Source organism: Myotis lucifugus, unplaced genomic scaffold (assembly GCF_000147115.1).
Source record: "Myotis lucifugus unplaced genomic scaffold, Myoluc2.0 scaffold_0, whole genome shotgun sequence".
Taxonomy (NCBI): domain Eukaryota; kingdom Metazoa; phylum Chordata; class Mammalia; order Chiroptera; family Vespertilionidae; genus Myotis; species Myotis lucifugus.
This window is the reverse complement of record NW_005871048.1, coordinates 8,880,963-8,901,368: the sequence shown is the minus strand read 5'-3', so window position 1 is coordinate 8,901,368 and position 20,406 is coordinate 8,880,963. Positions and strand designations below refer to the sequence as shown.

At 44.4% G+C, this 20,406-nt stretch overlaps 1 protein-coding gene across 3 annotated transcripts in view; it reads left to right on the top strand.

Moving 5' to 3' along the window:
- The window catches only part of TNFAIP8 (TNF alpha induced protein 8), a 65,799-nt gene that overhangs the window by 25,829 nt on the left and 19,564 nt on the right, over positions 1–20,406 (top strand). Inside the window, exon 2 of one of the 3 annotated variants that reach the window (XM_023744757.1) lies at positions 3,342–3,544. The exons of the other annotated variants lie outside the window; for them this stretch is intronic. Coding sequence (XP_023600525.1) covers positions 3,355–3,544 — 190 coding nt within the window. The 5' untranslated portion in view covers positions 3,342–3,354. The remainder of the gene's footprint in view (positions 1–3,341; positions 3,545–20,406) is intronic. 3 annotated transcript variants of the gene reach the window in all.

Below are 20,406 nucleotides of genomic sequence, written 5' to 3'. Positions count from 1 at the left end.
CCTCCACGTGTCATCATTTTCATTCCACAGATCTGCGGCAAATTATCTGGCCTCCATGCTACTTAGAGAAAGCCCAGAATGTTTCTTGTAAAAGAATATGAGGTGCTAGAGTTTTAAATTGATGGCAGTTAGGGTAGAATATGGAATAACTCTTGAGGGAGATTGATCACATACTTTATTAACAGATGAAATTATTGCAGCTTCTGCCAGGAGGTAAAGGGTGAGTGACTGTGTGTGTGTGTGTGTGTGTGTGTGTGTGTGAGTGTGTGTGTGTGTGTGTGTGTGAGTGTGAGTGTGAGTGTGTGTGTGCGCGCGCGCGCTTTCATGTGTCCCGGGCAGCTCTCAAAAGGCTGGTTATTGGCTGGGATCTAGACCCACCACTGAGATGTCTATGAAAGGAGCTATGCTGTGTAGATAACATCTCACTTCTCTATCTTTATTACTCCTTTCCCCTCTCCTTAGCTTTTTTCTCCCTCTCCTGTGGACTTCTGTATCCCATGCAGTGTGACATCACCATAAGCTCTTCACAATGTCTTCACTGCAAGAAGATTGTCTTCAGATGCTTCATGCCTTCGTGCTGTAATGGGAGATACTTTTAAGTCATTATTCTGAACCGAGGGGCAAAACTAGTATACTTTGTTTGGGGATGAATCTGAAAAGAATACCAAGTCAGATTCAGAGGTCCTTGGAGGCCAAGATATTTGTGAATGTAGTAGCAATGACTGGGGATATTGTTAAGCCATCGTAGCTTAGAATGTACTTGATCCCATGCCAGGAGTGTTGAACTTTCATCCTGAGTCTATAGCCACCTCTTAAAGAATTGATTTAATTTTGCCTGCTTACAAATAATTATGTAATTGTGCTTGAGTATTAAACAGAGAAAAATAATTCAGGCCTCACTTTAGTGAAAGCTGAATACATTTAAGATATTCAGACATACAATGATAAGAAAGCAAGAGATATGAAGGAAAACCCCACTTTATTAAAAAGGGGAAGCCATTAAAAGGAAAGATACAAACAGTATCCACCCAACAGATGAGGGCTTCCTGAGGAGATAAGTTGATGGCCATGTTTTTGGCATTTAGTTGCTTTCTGCTGAGTAAATTAATTAGATAGTAGGAAAAATGAATGGCAGTTAAGATCTCTGAGTGTCTTTCTGGTGCTAAGCATCCAGGGATCCAGGGCTCCTTCGCCCTGGTTTTGAAGCTTTGGTACCAGAAAGTGAGGACGCCGTTATTAAGGAGGGGTAGCCTTGAGAGAACTCGGAAAAGAGTAAGCGTTGAGCTGTGAGTGAGCTCGGCTCCTCCTCCATTGCCCATAATAGCATTTCCCACCACCACCTCATCCAGTCATGCATGCCTCACCAGGCCTGCTATTTCACAAAGAAAACAGTAGCCATTAGACAACTCCCTCAACTTCCTGCTTCCAGACCCACAGGCTCACCTCCACCCACACCCACCCTCCTGATGTCTGTGGAACAGGTGTGTGTCATTCTCACTGCAGAAGGCCACTCCTTCCACCTCAGGCTCCTCACTGCACCAGTCTGCTGCACGTCTTCCCTGGCTCCTTCACTTCTGTGTGTAGACGTGCTCAACCTCCCTACTTCAGGGTGTCAGCACTTGCTGTTCTTTCTGCCTGAAATATCCTTCTCTCCACCTGACCCCTTTTCCTGATCATTCCCGGGTTGGAGGCCTTTCCTGAATCTCCAACCTAAATTAGGATCCCTAATTGTCCTTTCTCGGAGCACCTATTCTTTTCCTCAAGGTCACTCATCACATTGTTTAGCATCTCTTCTCTAAACCATAAGCCCTTAAGGGCAAAACCATGTCTGTTGTATTCTTCATTGTATATCCAAGACATATCCAATAAGAGGTGATCATTCAATCTATATATATAAAAGGCTAATATGCTAAGTGTCTGACCATCCGAGTAATGACGTCACGTAGCAATGCCCAGTTTCCTTTCCCTAGCAACTAGCCTCCTTGCAGATTCTTCAGCCCAGGAACATGACTTGCTTTATAGCCAGATGGAAACATTTCACACTGTAACCAAATGTCTGTGAAGTGTTTTCCCATGCCTATCTCATTTGATCCTCACAGAAGTCCTAGAGTAGGTAGATAGGAGACTTGGTGGAATCGTATTTTCTTTTAATTAGCCTGAAAACCGAGATTAGAAACTTGACCAGACTGAAAAGAAGTAAGAAATGGTGGACCTTGAAAATGACTTTAGGTTTTGTCACTACGCAGAATATAGTCAAGCACTGCTGCAGTTAAATATTTTACCCTTTGTTCTCCCTGCATGATCTACAATAATAATCTGCTTTGTGTTGATGTTTACTGCTGTGTTGCTGACAATTACCTGAAAGAGAAGTTGGGGTGCTTCACTGGGCTGGAAAAAGTTTAGCTACATCAGAAAGCACATCTACTTAAGCAAGTTTATTCTATATCTATAAAAGGCTAAGTTGACTCGTGCGTGCGTGATACATATAAAGCTCTCGCTGGTGCCAATCACACTTGTGTGTGTTTTGATCTGTCATTGCCAATTGTGAATTTGGTTGACACTTCTATTATAAAGAAAGGGCAAATAGCGATATTAAAATATTTCTTCTAATTAATTTCCTTTCCCACTAGTATTTTATAAAATGAATGAATGACCTCCATTTAAAAAAGGTAATACTCAATATTTTGTTCAATTTTAGACATTCCTCTCTCCTTTAAAATGAACCCTTTAAAAAGAAAGAAGCTTTTGCATGTTTTCTACTTTTTCACTCTTGTTCATCCTTCAACCCATTGAAGTCTATCTTTTTTCTACCATTCCACTGAAATCACCAATATCACCAGTGACTTCCCAGGTGCTAAAATTACCAATGATCAGCATTCACATTTCTGTCCTGGTCTTATACTTGATCTTTTTTTGCAGCATTGGACACTAGGAGGCCAATGTCTCTGCAACCCTCAACTCCTTCCTTGGTTCCTCTGACACAACACTCTCCCGATTTCCCTTCCCTTTTCCACCTATTGATTTCTAATCTCCTTGCTCTCCAGCCTGGGCTCTCCCCAGAGCCACCTGTACACCCAGCAGCTGGTAAGCACGATGCTTTGAATGTCATGTAGTCACCTCAAATTCAGTATGTGTACACTGAGCCCATCATTTCCTACTCTCCATAAATCTGGTCCTCCCTTTGTATTTTCACTGATCATTGCTCTCTTTGGCTTCCAGATTACACATCTGCAAGTTGTCCTTGATACTGTCCTTTATCCTCAGATTCTTCCTGACTCTTCAACCTCCTCATTATTTGTTGAACGTATCTCCCCCATCTCTGCTTTGGTTCTCGCCCTCAGCATTTGTACCCTGATGGTGATAATAACCACCTTTGTCATCAGGATTCTTGGATACAAGAAATGGAAATTGATTCCTGCTATCATAAGCAGGAGAAATGTATTCAGAGTGTATTGGGTAGTTCACACATCCACAGAAAGGTTGTTCACACATCCTCTGAAAATACATCAGGAGACGCAGCGAGGACATACCCTAGAATTGCCTGGTAAGGAACTCACCATGGCCTTTTCCTCCTCTGTATTTTTCAGTTCTGTCACTGCTGGGACTTCGGATGTGGCCGAAATTTGGTCATCCTGAACATTCAAAAATCCCAGGCAGAAACCATCTGATTCATCAATGCTAGATTGTGTACCTACCCCTTGCTGGCCATGGGAGAGGGAACTTCTGGTTCCAGCTTTTGTAGTGGGAGAGAGGCCTGACTCCTACCAACACTTGCAAAATGAGGGTTTCTCAGAAAAAGGAAGGGAGTCGGACGTGGATCGCCAAAACAACAAATATCGACCACACCACCGGACTGCTCCGTCCAACCCTAGTGTTGCCCTTTTACTTCCTTCCTTGTTCCCTCAACAAATGCTGTTTCCTTTGTTGGGATCACTCTCTTGCCGCTCCTCAGGGGGGTCTTGTGGCCACCTGGACCCCTTTTGGAGTAGATGCTCTTTCAGAGAGTTCCCCCAACCCCCTGTACTCCCCTCAGTTGCACCACGTTTCATTTGTTATGGTTATTAGTTTTCTTTACCTTTGCCTCCATTTCATCATGAGCTTTCTGACAGCAAGATTTGTATTATTTTTTCTGAATCTCTGGTGCTTGACCTAGGGCCTCTCATATAGGAGGGCCTAATAAAGCATTAGCAAATTAATTAATTAATTTAAAAGATCATATGATCTGATGAAACTTTTAGAGTAATAAGTCATCTAACCTCACTTTATAGGAACAGTGCCTTTCAAACCTAGAGGACAAGCCCATGTAGAGTGTCCCCACTATAATACAGTCAATGGCAGAGAGAAAACAAGCATGCGCCTTTGATCTCTGGGGTCAGGGGCCGGAGTGGCTTGCTGGCATCTCCAATTGCCTTAAAGACTGAAGAAACAATTGTGAAACCAAAATGTATTTAGCTCTTCCATGTGCCAGACATGGTGCTAAGGATCTGATTGTGTATATTATCTCATTTAATACTTACATAAGAACCCTTTTGTTAATTACACATAACAATTAAGAAAACTGAGGTTCAGCCCTAACTGGTTTGGCTCAGTGGATGGAGCATCGGCCTGCGGACTGAAGGGTCCCAGGTTCGATTCTGGTTAAGGGCATGTACCTTGGTTGCGGGCACATCCCCAGTAGGGTGTGTGCAGGAGGCAGCTGATGGATGTTTCTCTCTGATCGATGTTTCTAACTCTCTATCCGTCTCCCTTCCTCTCTGTTAAAAAGTCAATAAAATATATTTAAAAAAAGAAAGAAAAGAAAACAGGTTCAGAGAGGTTAAAAACAGGGCCTAAAACTACAAAGCTGTGAACGTGCAATCAGGATTAGAACAAAGGCTTTCTGAACATCAAGCCTGAGGTGCTCCTGTGCTGTCCAGAAGCTGCCCTCCCCTCCTCGGGTAGCTTGGCACTCAGGAGGATGCTCTCTGTGGCCCAGTTTGAGAAGCCAGGAGTGGAGAGACCAGGTGTCTTGGAGGGGAAAGAGAATAGCCCATCCCTGCCTCTTTCTCTACTGCTCAGGGCACAGACAGGGAGTCTGGAGTGCACCCTTCAGACCAAGGAGCCCAGCAGGACTGGCTAGGAGGTGCCTGGAGCCCGCTGCAGAGAGGGCCCGGAGCACCTGTGGGACCAGAGGGGCCTCACTTCCTGGGGCAGTGGCCAGCTTGAGACAGAGAGTGTAGACTTCCCTGGTCACTGGTGTGAAACAAGGTTCAATTAATGTGTGTGTTACTTTATCACAACTGGGTGACTTTGCAGCATCCACGGAGTTTCAAGCTTCTTTAAAATCTGGAAGGCGTATACGTATACCAGTGCATGATTCTCAGCACAGTGTGTTCACTCAGTTGGTTCATCCTACCTCCTAATAATACATTAATTGGCAGGGACTATGAACAGGCATTTGCACTCTCAATTGTAGCAATATTTGCACTCTCAATTGAACATAAAGCCTGAACTGCTCCTCAGTTTCACCATCTTTTAACAGGCTGCTCTGTTCTCAGTGCTTCTGCAGAAGTTTCTGTGGGCTCCAGGTTACCTTGAGTCCGTCTCACCAGAGTATGTCGTAACTGAGTCCCCAATTCCCTCATGGGTTTTCCGGAAGCCCATTTTGATCAATCAGCTTGCCATTCAAATGACTAAGGTCAATCAAGTGCCAGGAAAGAGGTATGCCTGAAGGTTACCCCCCAAGCCCATTGTGTCAACGGGCTGGCTTGCAGAACCTTCCAGGGACCTCATGCTCAGCATCCCCCAACCTGCTAGGGCTTATGGCTCTCCAGGGAGCAGAGAAAGTAGAGACTTCCACTAGAAAGAGTGGAACTAATACCAGGCAGGATATCATAGAGAAGTTCAGTCGTTCCATGGTGGTGACTTAGGAATATCCTCTTCAGTCATCAAACACCCCAGTGGTTTTATAGAAGCTGCCATACCATGTGGTGTCCTCGCTGTTTTAACCTCACATGGGGTGGCAGCTTCTGTAATAGCACCGCTGCTAAGCATCACTGTACCAGTCTCCTCCCCTTCCCCAGCCCTTGCATTGCAGAGGGAATGGAGAGGACAGCAGGTGATGCGGTGGTTCGGCTCCGAGGAAATGCATGACACTTGGTGCTGCTGACCTTGATGTCATGTATACTATAAAGGGTGCAGCCGAGCTCGAGACACTGGACTTCGGTGTGATTATGTTTCCTTTTATGTGGTCATTGGGCTTGGAGTGAGGTGTGCTGACAGGGGCTAAAAGTGGACAATCCAGTTAGAGATGTGTGCCCTGCTGTCTCCTCAACAGTGGGTGTCAGGAGTAACCTGGTATTGCCTGACACCCCAGCTATGTAAGCTTACGTATATTTGGGCCTTCTCTTCCTCACTTCTGAAGTTTTCATCAGATTGAATATGCTTCACACCTTTCTTGTCACCTAATTAGGATGCCAGGGAACAGTCAGGGTAATGTAGGTGATTAAATTCCCTGCTCCTGGCTGTTTACCAGGAAGTAGCCAAAAAATGGGCGGGCAGGCGAAAGAGAAAGCAGTAGGGCCAGAAAACCTCAGGACCCAGTTCATTTCAGAATAATGCGGGGTCGCTGGGTTTGCTACAACCCGTCTGTCAACATTTCCATCTGTGTGAAAAAGATGGTAACCGCTTCAGAAACAGTGAGGTCGGCATGGTGTACACCTCTCTTCATATAGTGGAGTGTGCCTAAAACATAGCATTGACTGACTTATTTTTAAAAAATCAAATCAGTATGTGTATCTGTAATATTTAAGGAAGATGTGCAGTGAGAAGACTTTTATAATTAAAATGACTCTCTAACAACACAAGTGGAATCACCATGTATAGAGTTCAGAGCAATGTTGCAGGTCCCTTGTCTAACCTCTTCACTTTAGAGCAGTGGTTCTCAACCTTCCTAATGCCGTGACCCTTTAATACAGTTCCTCATGTTGTGGTGACCCCCAATTTCATTGTTACAAATTGAACATAATTAAAGCATAGTGATTCATCACAAAAACAATATGTAATTATATATGTGTTTTCCGATGGTCTTAGGCGACCCCTGTGAAAGGGTCGTTCGACCCCCAAAGGGGTCGCGACCCACAGGTTGAGAACCGCTGCTTTAGAGAAAAGGAGCTGAGGCCCAGAGAAGTGGTGTCTAGGCCCTTTCTAACCCCCTTGTGCCCATTTGGCAAACAAGAAATTTTGCAAATGTAGGTCTTGGCATCCTGGATTTTTGCGATCTTGAAGCAGGACAGATCTGCTTGTATAGACATCTCTCACTGCCTTCTGGGGGAACGTTAATGGAATGGTTGACACTTGGAGATTTCCCATTTCACTTCTCCTGCGTGTACCTGAGGAGAGTAAAAGATGAAGCATTGTGAAATCAACTTCAGCTCTGCGCATAGAGCCTGTGAGATCCCTGGTTTTGAAAGTGGTAGACAGAGTGAGAGGCAATTACACAGTGAGCTCACTTGTTTTCATTCCTTTGGGAGCTTCATTCAGGAAAATTAGCCTTTGAGGGTGCTGGCTGGGCAGGGGCTGTCTTGCTGGGTGAGAAGGTGTGCGTGTGTGTGGGTGGGAAGGGAGTCAGCATTCAGACACCGGACATGCTGTTGCAGGAGCAGATGGGTGTCACACACACACACACGCACACACACACACACACGCAGCACCTCAGGCCTGGTGTGTTCTGGGAATCAAATCGCATTCTCTTTCAGGAAATGGCTGTGGGGCTGCAGCCCACTGCTCCCCTAGCCGCAGACCAAGATATTTGAAACAATAAAAACAATTGCTTAAAACTTGTTTAAAAGGCATAAGGACCCTGAAGAAAAGTTAGAGCTGTAGTGTGTGCTGCTGAACAGGCAGTAAATGGCTGAGGGCGTGCTGGTCTGGGACTCTGTATGACTTCGAAGCCTGTGCTACTAGGCTGGTACCTTGTGGTATTTATGGTTTTAAAGTTGTACGGGCATTTATGTTTGTGTAAGTAGTAGTACTGAGGGCTTTCATTGCAGTGCACTTTTAGTGACAAATAAGATTTAATTTTATAAATAACGATGAGCAAAGTTTCTTCCAAGGAAATGGTGAGGCAAAGAGGCCACGAAACAGAATGCCCCCAATGACCACAATAGCTTTCAGCTCCTGAAGCCTTCAGGCCTTTTTTTGCCTAAGTCAGGGTTGACTCCCCAAAAGAGAATAAACAACTCATGAATTTCCCTTCCAATTTGACAGGCCATCTGTGCTTGCTGCCAGCTCGCCTGGCCCAGGTGTGTGTTATCACGTGGCCCACTCAGCTAGGCTGAGCCGGGGACCAGAGGTTTCCCCAGAAATACAGGCTGTTTTGCTTGCAGTGGACAGAAGACCCGATGGAGAGCTCAGGATGAGCACCGCTCAGAGGATGGGGCAGCAGACCCTGTGAGAATCTAGAGGAGGGAGTGTTCATCAAAAGTCACGATGGGCAGTATTGACTTCACAGAGGGCTTAGCAGACTTCAGCTTGGCCCTGTAGGCAAGAGGAGAGTGAAGGAAGGAAGCTGAGAGCATTGTGGAGTGGAGGGTTCATGGAGGGCACTGGTGAGCCACATTGCAGTGGTCCATGGGGCCAGACTCGGCTGCCCACAGGGACACTGTGGGTAAAAGACAGGCACTGGGAGTCAGGAGAGCTGGCCTCCTTGGTGTCTGTGCAACCTTCAGTGGCTGATTAGTCTCTATGAGCTTCAGGTTTCTCGTTAGAAAAATGCAGGCTTTCATATTAGACTAACGCATGCCTGAGATACGTTCTAAGAGGGAAGCAGGTGCTGAGCTGGAAGAGAGCAGATGCAAAGCTGTGTTGTAGGGATACCAAGCCCACAAGAAGCCTGGGTTGGTCTGGAAGACAAGACTGAGCCTGGGTCAAAGGGCCCTGGCAGTCAAGTGTGGGAATATCCAGTCATCATGGAGGAGGTGATTCCCCTCATGTGATCTCCGAGGGAGTGACTGAAGAGAGAGGAGGAGTTAGCCTCTGAGAACACCCACTTCTACAAGGGAAAGGGGTATAGGGAACAGAAGTGAGTAGCTCAAGAGGTAGGAGGAAAACAAGAAAGAACAGGGGCTTTGGAAGCCAGGAGGATGAGAGCCCCGGGGAGGCGTGGTGAGCCACGTTTAAAGAGAGGTTCCCTGGAAGATTACCTCTCTTAGGGCCTCAGTAAAAGCTGAGAGCCTGGGTTTGAAGAGCTTGTCTGCTAAGAGCTGAGAACACATCCCAAGTATTCAATCAATATTTAATGGGAACGAGGGAGGCCTGTGGGCCCAGAGATGACTGCCCCGCTGTGAGCGCCTGCCCCATCTCCTCAGGGAGGGAGACCTTCATGTCTCTACTGGCCTTCATGTCCCAGTTGCCAGCAGATTCCTTTCTGATCGCCCCTGTCATCTCCAACCCCTCCCTGTGGCATCACACAAAATCAGCTCTGTGCCTGAGGGTGACAAGCTGAGGTAGGAGGAAACTTAATCCAGCTCTTCATCCTGGGAAGCTTTGGCCTGTCTGAGAAATAGAGAATTTTTCTCCCCTCCCTTTCACCTTCACTTTCTCTTCCCCATGTTTTTCCTGCCTGTGACAGGAACACCTGTCTAGGAAAACCACTGATGTTTCAGCCAGGAATGTCCTAGATTTGAAACACAGGGGACTCCAAGGGCTTTACTCTTATATGTGTTAAATAGCACTTGGGCCACACCCAAATTGAGCCATTAAGTTGAGCCATTCTGAGGTGCTAAGCAATTGTCACGCCAGTGGAAATATGCTAGGTGGCTCCTCCCTCGTGAGAACCAATGAGATAATGCTTGTGTCAGTGATTAGAGAGCTTCACTCAACGCTGTATAAAGAAGGTTTATCATCACACCCAAGATCAAACCCACCCATGGCCTGCCTACGATATTTACCCTATTAAGAGGTACTCATTTTGCCCTGACTGGTATGGCTCAGTGGATAGAGTGTCGGCCTGCAGACTAACGGGTCCCGGGTTCGATTCCGGCCAAGGGCCTATGCCTGAGTTGTAGGCATGTGGGGGTCGTGCAGGAGGCAGCTGATCAGTGCTTTTCTCTCATCAATGTTTTTAGCTATCTCTCTCCCTTCCTCTCTGTAAAAAATAATTAAAATATATATATATTTTTTAAAAAAAGAGTTACTCATTTCACATTCTGTAGAAAGCAGCTGCGCTTGTCCCAAGGAACTTTTACAAAGCTGTTTGATAAAAGTAAAATATAAGTGCCTTGACTGCTCTCCTTCATTGTGAAGCACTTAAAACCGCTTTCACCTTTCAAAGGTTAAAATTAAGTCAGTTATGAATTAACTAGAATGAAAATGCACCCCTCCCTGATATTACATGTTTAAATGTTGTTTGTTCTTCAGAGAAAGGAGATAATTAAAGAAGGATTCTCTCAGGAGAGTTTCCAAGGAGGTAGAATTCAGGGGCAAGTAGCACCTACTGCAAGGGGAGGAGAAGAATTGGGAAACCAGATTAGCCAAGGAAGTGAAGGGAGGAGGGGCCATTTGGCAGGTTTTGACATTTCAAGGGACAAATGAGGAAGTAATAGTGAGTGGAGGCGATGGGGAGTGGGAGGAGGTGGGAGACAGGGGGTGGGATCCAGGCCTGATGCAGAGTCCCCAGGGGAAGGGTAGGCCTGTGGAGAGAGAGGAAGGGAGGAGGAAGGAAATAACTAAAGTCAAAACAAAACAAAACCCAAAAGGTGTGCAAAGGTAGAGAGGTGAGCTGCAGGATGACCGGGGTGACTGGGATTAGAAGTTTTGGCCGTTTATTTTGTTTGATTCTACAGTTCTCAGGAGGCATGATGCTGTGTGGTCTCCAGAGTAGGACACAGATTTGGAGCTGTGAAATAGTGCTGTGTGCCAGGCACGGGAGCACTCCAGTTCTCAGGCGGGTTCATGCAGACCCATAAACAAGGCGTTGACACCCAGAACACCCCTGCTGAATTTCCAACTGTCAGTTGGGGCCAGTCGGAAGCCAGGGCTGTGTGATGTTGGCTTGGATTCCTAGTGACTGTATTACTGGATTATAAAAATAATTTCCTCAAATAGCTTGCAAACCGATGATGAATTAGAAAAGCAGTAATGCCAGCCTGCGGCCGTCATTTCAAAGCCATCAGCTGGGTTGTGCCATCCATTTTCTGGAAGGCCGGTGGAACTTTCAGTGAATGGCTCTTGAAGGAGTAGAGAGCCCTCACCCCCTCCTATGAAGCTGAACCTCACTTCTCCCGGGTTCACTCATTAACAAGTCTGATGGTAAGCAGGCTCACTGAAGAAATGCAGGCTGAGGCCTTTTCTGGGGAGGGCTGGTTTAAATTAGTTGGCTCACTCAACATACCCCTGACTTGATGATCAAGCTGATAACCTTAGAAGAGCGGGAGCAATTACTGGTTGTTGCTATCTATCCCAGCATGCTTTGGGGTTGCCCTCTGTGCATGTGGTTAAGTCATGGGGGAGGGGAGGGGAGGTGTTCTTGTTGCTCTCAGCAGTGGAATTCAGCTGGCTTGTTTGAACACGTATAAGGGTTAATCAGGTAAATTATAATGCTCTTGGGAGAGGCGGCCGAGCTGAAGCCTGACACAGCCGTCAGGGTTTCTCAGGAAAGGGTCATTCTTAAAATCCTTAATTGAGTTCCTTTCTTTCCAAAGATGGGTTCTTGTGGTGTTAGACCAGTTGATTAGACCAGATGATAAAGTTTACATTCCTGATGTATATTTGAATCCTCTGCATATTTGTTTCTTTTAAACTCTCAGAAGGCCCTTCCTTTAAAATATAATTGGACCAAGTGAAAAGAAAAAAGGAGTAAGTTGATTTTGTTGACATTCTACAGTCTTCAGGCCCTTTTGTAAATGAAGATGTGGACTGTCAATTGGACTATTTAATTGTAGAGGGTGGGAGTGGTGTTCTAGAATATCCCAGAGAATACCAGCAAATTGTCTCTTAAAGTAACATTGTCTGTTGTTTTCTAACCGCCTCCCCCCCCCCCGCATCTATCTTTATTCCATGAAATAGTCAAACCTGTTTTCATTGTATATCTTCAGTTAGCCAGATTTTTTTTTATGTTTGATGCTGTTTTTTAGTCCATGAATGACTCAATTGATTAAATGTAGGCAGCTACTAAACTTGGCAGTTTGTTGCCTTCATCATGCCTCTGGACAGGAAGTGTTCAGTATAGATATGACTAACCAGTTTCCAGGCTTAAAAATAAAGTAAGTGGGGGATTTCTGGACAGAATAGGTCTTTGTCACTCATTTCAACATGTCTGATAAGTGTGAAGCTCAAAGCCAACCACTTTGGTTTCTCATTTTTTCCAGGCCATCACTTCACCTGAAATTTTCTGTTATACAGATTGAAACTTATTTTATGCTGGTTTTTTTTTTAATGGAATAATAGGGTATTTGAATAGTCATGAGAATCAGCTAGAGTCAGTATTCTCTCCTTATTGCCTCTTTTTTTTTTTAAAAAAAATGTGTTCGTTTCTTTTTTTTTTATTAAATCTTTATTGTTCAGATTATTACATTTGTTCCTCTTTTTTCCCCCCATAACTCCCCTCCTTCCAGCTCCCACCCCACCCTCCACCCTCACTCCCCACCCACTGTGTTCATCCATAGGTGCATGATTTTTGTCCAGTCACTTCCCGCATCTCCCACACCCCTTTTCCCCTAAGAATAGTCAGTCCATTCCCTTTCTATGTCCCTGATTCATTATAATCACCAGTTCATTCTGTACATCAGGTTATTTATTCACTTGATTCTTAGATTCATTTGTTGATAGATGCATATTTGTTGTTCATAATTTGTATCTTTACCTTTTTCTTCTTCTTCCTCTTCTTAAAGGATACCTTTCAGCATTTCATATAATACTGGTTTGGCGGTGGTGAACTCCTTTAGCTTTTCCTTATCTGTGAAGCTCTTTATCTGACCTTCAATTCTGAATGATAGCTTTGCTGGATAAAGTAATCTTGGTTGTAGGTTCTTGGTATTCAGCACTTGAATATTTCTTGCCATTCCCTTCTGGCCTGCAAAGTTTCTGTTGAGAAATCAGCTGACAGTCGTATGGGTATTCCCTTGTAGGTAATTGAGCCTCTTTCTCTTGCTGCTTTTAAGATTTTCTCTTTGTCTTTTGCTCTTGGCATTTTAATGATGATGTGTCTTGGTGTGGTCCTCTTTGGATTCCTTTTGTTTGGGGTTCTCTGCGCTTCTTGAACCTGTAAGTCCATTTCTTTCTCCAGGTGGGGGAAGTTTTCTGCCATTATTTCTTGAAATAGGTTTTCAATATCTTGCTGTCTCTCATCTTCTGGCACTCCAATAATTCTGATATTAGTGCGCTTAAAGCTGTCCCAGAGGCTCCTTACACTATCTTCACACTTTCGGATTCTTTTTTCATTTTGCTTTTCCAATTGGGTGTTTTTTGTCGAATCTTTGGTTTGATTCTTGAGCTCCTCTGGTCTGCTATTGGGTATAATATTCTTTATTTCAGTCCGTGTATGCTTACTTTCTAATTTCTTTATCGTAGCATTGAGGGTCTCATTAGTTTTCGTGAGGCTCTGCACAAATTTATGGCAAGCCCTCAAAATTGCGATTCTTAGCTCCATATCCTCCATTTCTGTCATGTTTTTTTGTCTCCGCATCTTTTATGCTTTCTTGGTGCACCCCCTTGTGGTCTCTGTGCGCAGTCTTGTTCTAGCCAAGCCTTAATTGTTGTAGTTAACACTAGAGGGATTTGACCACCAGGCCGACTGGCTGTAGGAATCAGCTGTGCGGAAAACGTCTGTCTTCTGGGGAGGCGCTAATCCAGCCTTTGCCTGAGGCGATCGGCTAATGGCTGTGCGCAGGGCTTGGGCGGGGCGGGCTCAACAGGGCGGGGGGAGGGAGCCGCTATGACTGCTCTCAGTCCGTCCCCAGGGGCTCTGCCTCTCTTTCCCATCAACCGCTGCAAACCTCGGAGGGGCCGTAGCCAGACAGTCCCGCTTCTCCCGTTTGAGTCTGGGTCCCTAGAGACTCGCCCAGATCTGTAGCCCAGAGTCTGAGACTCACTCCTGATTGAAAACGACAACCGCGCCCTCAGCCACCAGCCCGCTTTGCGCGCGCACCACCTCACCACCGCACCACCATACCTTTAAATTTTCCACACTACGCCTCCTCTGAGCGTCGGAATGCTGTTGTTTTTGCTTCTAGTTGAAGAGTCTCTCCTCAGCCAGCCTTCCTGTGGTTCTGGTTGATGTCCGTTCCGACTTTTAGTTGTATTTTTGAAGTGGTTGTTTACGGCGGCAATCTCCGGTGTTTACCTATGCCGCCATCTTCGATACTCTCTAAAAATGTGTTCGTTTCTTCTTATTGCCTCTTTTATGCTTAGCTCCATTTCTTTGTTTTTATTATTCTTTCTTTCTTTTTTTAGCTCCTTTTAAATCATCTCCCTCCTGCGGTAGGTTATGGGGAAATAATCTTCACTTGCCTGTGTAGCACCTCAAACTCCAAGTAGTGAGAATGTGCCTGGACATCTACATGTACTGTGTGACTCGTCTTCATTAATCTAAGCTCCACTAGAAGTAGCATTTCCCACCCCACCCCCACCCCCCCAAAAAAGTTAGTTCCAGTCAATCTAGTGATTCTCAGATAATTTTTTGTCAGGTAGCCCTTTAACAACCCAGGAAGAATTATATGATTTTGACAGATACCAAATGTTTTTGGCATCTTGTTGCCTATAGCTATTGTTTCTGGATGTTAAAGATAATTTCATATTTTCTTTTTTCTTGCCAGCTTCCTAAAAAATGTAATTTTCTCTGCCTTAGTAAAAATGTTTTTCTCTCTTGTCTTTCTTATTCTAAGCAGCTTTTTGGGGGGCCAGGGGAGGGTCTTAGGGATTTAAGAAGTCTTAACACCACATTTTGTGGAAGTGCTAAAGTTGACACAGCATTTATTAGATGAGAATGTCTCTAAGAACAATAAAAAGGGGTTTCTCTTTCTAAATCCTTAACTCTGTGCAAGTGTTAGTCTCTGAGCTTTTATTTTATTTTTTCAGATGTGGAATTGTGCCATGGGATGATAATTTAAAATACAAAATGCATGCAAATATTTTTAGTTTGGGCTAGGGTAGTTATTAATGATTCTTTGGAACAACTAGACTTCCTTTGCCAAATTTAGAAATAAATCATAAATTTATAACGGACAGGATTGGTTACTATACTTGGTTTGAATGTGACGTTGGCTCTGAAATGCTTGTTCTTCTGTGCTGCTCATGGTCTTCTCCTGTTTTCAAGACCCAGGCAGAACAGAACAGAATAGGCTCTGCTGTGCATTGGGTTAGAGCTTGATAAAAATCTGGTCTTTTGAAAATACAGGAATCCTGTACCCCAAATACCCTCTGCCTGTTCCAGCAGGATGCTGCCATGGGAAAGAGAACTATTTAAACAGGGAATGAAACGATTCCCTGATCTGAAATGTTAATTCCCTCTACCTGTGCAGTGATCAAGACTCTTGTAGGTTTTATCATGATGGGCACATTGTAGGGAAACAGAAAATGCTTCATAACCAATGAAGTGTGAGGATAGACATATGATCCAGAGGGTAAAATATTTTGCAGAATTAAAATCTTTGCTGGTTTCATGAGATTCGTGGATCATCCAAAGATTGATTGATGATGATCCATCATCTGGCCTTGCTGTCTGTTTTGTTTTCGCTGTTTTTTAGGTATAGGAGGGCATTGTACACGCTAGGTGGCTGTACCATCCATGGCGCCCGCAGTCAGCTAAAACTAAAATCATGATGGGCATTCAGAATATACTGTGCATATGGGGGGCACTTCAGAAGGTCCAGTAGGACCTTCTTGCTCATTCCTTTGGAGGCTGTCTGGGTGATATTCAGTCTCCTAGCCAGGGTTTTTTTGTTTTGTTTTTTAATATATTTTTATTGATTTCAGAGAGAAAAGGAGAGGAAGAGAGAGATAGAAACATCAATGATGAGAGAGAACCATTGATTGGTCGCCTTCTGCACACCCCACATTGGAGATCGAGTCTACAACCTGGGCATGTGCCCTGACTGGGGATCGAACCGTGACCTCCTGGTTCGTAGGTTGATGCTCAACCACTGAGCCATGCTGGCTAGGCTCCTAGCCAGTGTTTTGAATCACAGTGATTAGGCCTATGTTCAGCGCAGGCCTATGGAAAGGCTTTAACCAGACCAGGTTTGCCCATGGAGAGTTGTCTTTTAAGTTTGGATCAGACTGGCTTTATTATCAAAACACTTGTAGTACATCTTGTAGAGCAATAGGAAAAGGAGTGTTTTAGGTGTGACCCTTGTGTTTGAAATACCTGCTTTTTTCCCTACTAGTTTTTTTGTTTGTTTTCCCACAAAAGCATCTCTCTGTTTCAATTCATTGGAATTGTACATCTTCCTGGGTTCCAGCCACTGGGGTATGGATCAACCCAAAGAAGTTTATTACCATTAAGTCTAGTTTAAAATAAAAAGCAACTTTTAGGAGTAAGATTAGAGAAAAGAAAGCTGTTACTTGATTCGGAGACAGAGAAACAGTGGATGAATTCAAATCTAAAACTCTTTAGGCTAAGTAAAGGAGGCCTATAAACCCCATGTAATGCTTTTAACCACTAAAATCCCAGCATTCATTTGTTAGTTTATACCTAGAAGATGAGAAATGGTCTTTATCGGACTTCAACAGCAAAATAAAGGCCTCAACCCTCTTTAACCATGAACATACATGCCCTGAAGTTTAATCAAATGATGGGTGATAAAGTCAGCTCCTGGTCAAAATGATCTCAATTGTGAAAAGAAAATCTTGCTTCTAAGACCAGAAGGGCCCAGTGTGTTGGCCTTTCTAGGCTTGGGCCACCGTTTTGCATGGAGCCCAGAGACCATGGAATAGCTGTTACTAAGACCTCTACTGACCCAACACCAGCCTCCAGCCAGAGTTCTAGGAATCTTTTCCACTACCCCTAATGATTCAAAAATATATATGTTAAAATGTTTCAGATTCTTCACCCTCCATCAGAATGCAATGAGCCATAAGTCAGCTCAAGAAAAGATGACCTGACTCCTGACCCCTTGATACTTTATTAGATGCCATTAAAAACCTTGGAGAGCTGGGATATTGTTAAGGCCTACATGTGGAAGCTAGTCTCTTAATCCAAGAATTCTACAGTTTCCTTTTTTGTGTGCCTGTATCTAAGATTGTGCTATTTTGTAATAATACCAACTTAATGGAAGAAATATGATGTGAGACCTTTGCTATTCAAGAATTAAATTCCTTTTGATGTTGGCTAGGGTCTCAACATTCATTTAAACACAGTTTCTAAATTTTGGTTGGGGTAGTATGGAATAAGTATGGTATATGGTTTTATTTAATTCTGTAGGATGTAGTGAAAAAAGATTTCACTCTTATTCATCAACAGAGGAAATATGGCAGAATTCTTCCTGGGTATTTGCTGTAGACTGTGCCCTGCATTGGAATGTGGGTGGAGTTCCGGAATTTGTGTATTTGTACGTTTCAGGGAAATAAAGGTACAGAGAAGCACTTGTTCGTTGCCTATATAAAGACTAACTGTACAGCTGACAGCTTAAAAATACTGTATGAGACGACATTTCATGTCCAACAGTAGCATCTGTTTCCTTCATTCCAAGATCAGCAAATGGCATTAACGATGGATCATGCTGAAAATGGAAGAGGATAAACCCTTCTTTTTGGCACATCCATTAACTCCTCTCACCATCCTTTTCAAAGCAGGAGTAGACTGAATGGCATAAATGGAAAATTGACAGGAGTTTAGTTTAAGCGGGGGCGGGGAGGGTGGAGGGGACTGTTCCTTTAGGGTAGATTTAATTTTCAGATTTAGAAACTGACTCAAATCATACGTTCTAAAAACTTGATTCATTTTTTTTTCTTAAGCGTGTATTATACATTGGTTTGCATTTTAGAGAGAAATTCAGTACTCTTTTTCTAAGGTATCTCCTGCCTTTTGCAGCAATGAGAACATTCGAAATCATATAAAGAAGAAAATTTCAATAAAGTGGGTTGTCTTTATCCTAGAAACATTGTTTTAATGGGAGGTTCTGTTATTTATCAAGAACTTAATATAAAATGTCCACTACAGGTCATTAGTAATATTTCTCAGGAACAAAGATATGTCCATAAATCGTACTAATCATTTGACTCAGTAAAATTATATTCATGGCCTTATGAAATAAGCATCAGGGAACCGTGTGTTTAGATCTTATAAGGCCACCAGTCTTTTAGAAAATGAGTCTAGATACCTTAAAAGGACCATCATAAATTGCCTCCTAATGTTTTATAAAAATGTTAATTAATACCGTTCTTACTTACTTATGGAGATCTTTGTCCTATGTCTCTTGACCAAATTGACCCTGACAGGATGAACTGATTCTTCCTGGGCATAAATGACATTTGGATTTATCACAGAAAGTACTCAGCCCCTTTGTCCACCCCAGAAACAGAATCTAGACACTGTGACACCCACCCCCTTCCCAGCCTGCTAGGCACACTTACTTCCCTTTAAAACAAAAACTGCCCTAAATAGGGTAGCTCTTACTTAGCACACCAAGAATGACCCCCCAGTAGTAATTATTGTTGCTATTGTATCCATTGCTATATAATATCCCCAAATCTAAGAGCAAAGAGGTTCAGATCCCTGTGCCTTTTACCATATTGATCACTTTATCTACTATTCAAGAACTACTAGGACATGTTTCAGTTCATTTAGAAACTGGTTTGGAATTTTTTAAAGTCACTTCAAAACTCCTCACCAGGGAAATCAAGACAGGTGTGCACCAGGAACCTGAGCAGGTGTAAGGTAGTGTGGAGCCTCTGCCCGAGAAGGGCGTGCAGTGTGGAGACCCGGCTCTGCCCTTGCAGAGTTCTCATTCTGGAGGAGATAGCAGACAAGAAAGTAAAGACGGACACACAAGGGGAGCGCCGCATCGCTTAGAGAGGTTCAGGAAGGGCTGCGGCTGAGATACTTGAGGTAAAACTGTTGAGATGGATGGCACTGGCAGGAAGCTTTGGAAAGCAGGGGCATGTGGTACGTGGTGCATGTCCCATTGGTGGTGGTACAGTAAACAATTCTAGGAGGCCCTGGGTCTAGTGTTAAATCATCTGCAATCACATAACTAGATTAGTCCCTTTTTGGTTCCTTTGGAATGCTTTGCATCATTCACGGAGAATGCCTGTGTTTGCGGCTGAATGACTTTCGCCACCTTACTCACACTGACTCACCTTTTATGCCCTGCAGGTAAACATGGGGCATGGCCTTTGGCAGGCAATAATATCTGACTAGAAACAAATAATATTGGGGATTTTTTTCTCATTGAATTTAATCATTTAAAAAATTTTAAATGATTTTTTTATTATGATATATTTAGGGGAGTAGTATCAGTTTCCATTCACATGCATATCTAGTTTACTTTTAAAATGAACTTATCCTATCTAATAAAAGAATAATATGCAAATTAACTGTCACTCCATCACAAAGATGGCGGTGGCCACAGAGCTGGAGCGAGCAGGAGGCTTGGGTTTCCCCTGGCGATGGAGGAAGCCAAGCTTCCACCTGCCCTGGCCAGACCTGGGCTCTGCTCAAGGCTACAAAATTTCACTTATAGAAGATAAATAAATCCCAGATGCCTGCTTCCTGCCGGCGTGGCCTCTGCTCAAGAAGCTTTGAGCCAGACCAAGGCTACAAAGTTTCAATTATAGAAGTTAAATAAATCCCAGATACCTGCTTCTAGCCCGCGGGCGTGGCCAGCCTGAAAACGGCCATCAGACCCTAACCCAGACTGGCCAGGCACCTCAGCGGGACCCCCCCACCCTGAAGGGGCTGTGACCAGCCTGAAAACAGCCCTCAGCCCCTCACCCAGGCTGGCCACACCCCCATGGGGTGAGGGTCCCCACTGAGGGGCTTGACCAGCTTGCAAACAGCCATCAGCCCCTCACCCAGGCTGGCCAGGCACCCCAGTGGGACCCCCACTCTGATCCGGGACACCCTTCAGGGCAAACCAGCCAGCCCCCACCCATGCACCAGGCCTCTATCCTATATAATAAAAGGGTAATATGCAAATTGACCCTAACAGCAGAACGACTGAGAATGACTGGTCACTAGACACACACTGACCACCAGGGGGCAGACGCTCAATGCAGGAGATGCCCTCTGGTGGTCAGTACGCACCTACAGGGGGAGCTCTGCTCAGCCACAAGCCAGGCTGATGGCTGCCAGCACAGCGGTGGTGGCGGGAGCCTCTCCTGCCTCCTCAGCAGCGCTAAGGATGTCCGACTGCAGCTTAGGCCTGCTCCCCGCTGGCAAGTGGACATCCCCCGAGGGCTCCTGGGCTGCAGGGGGATGTCTGACTGCCA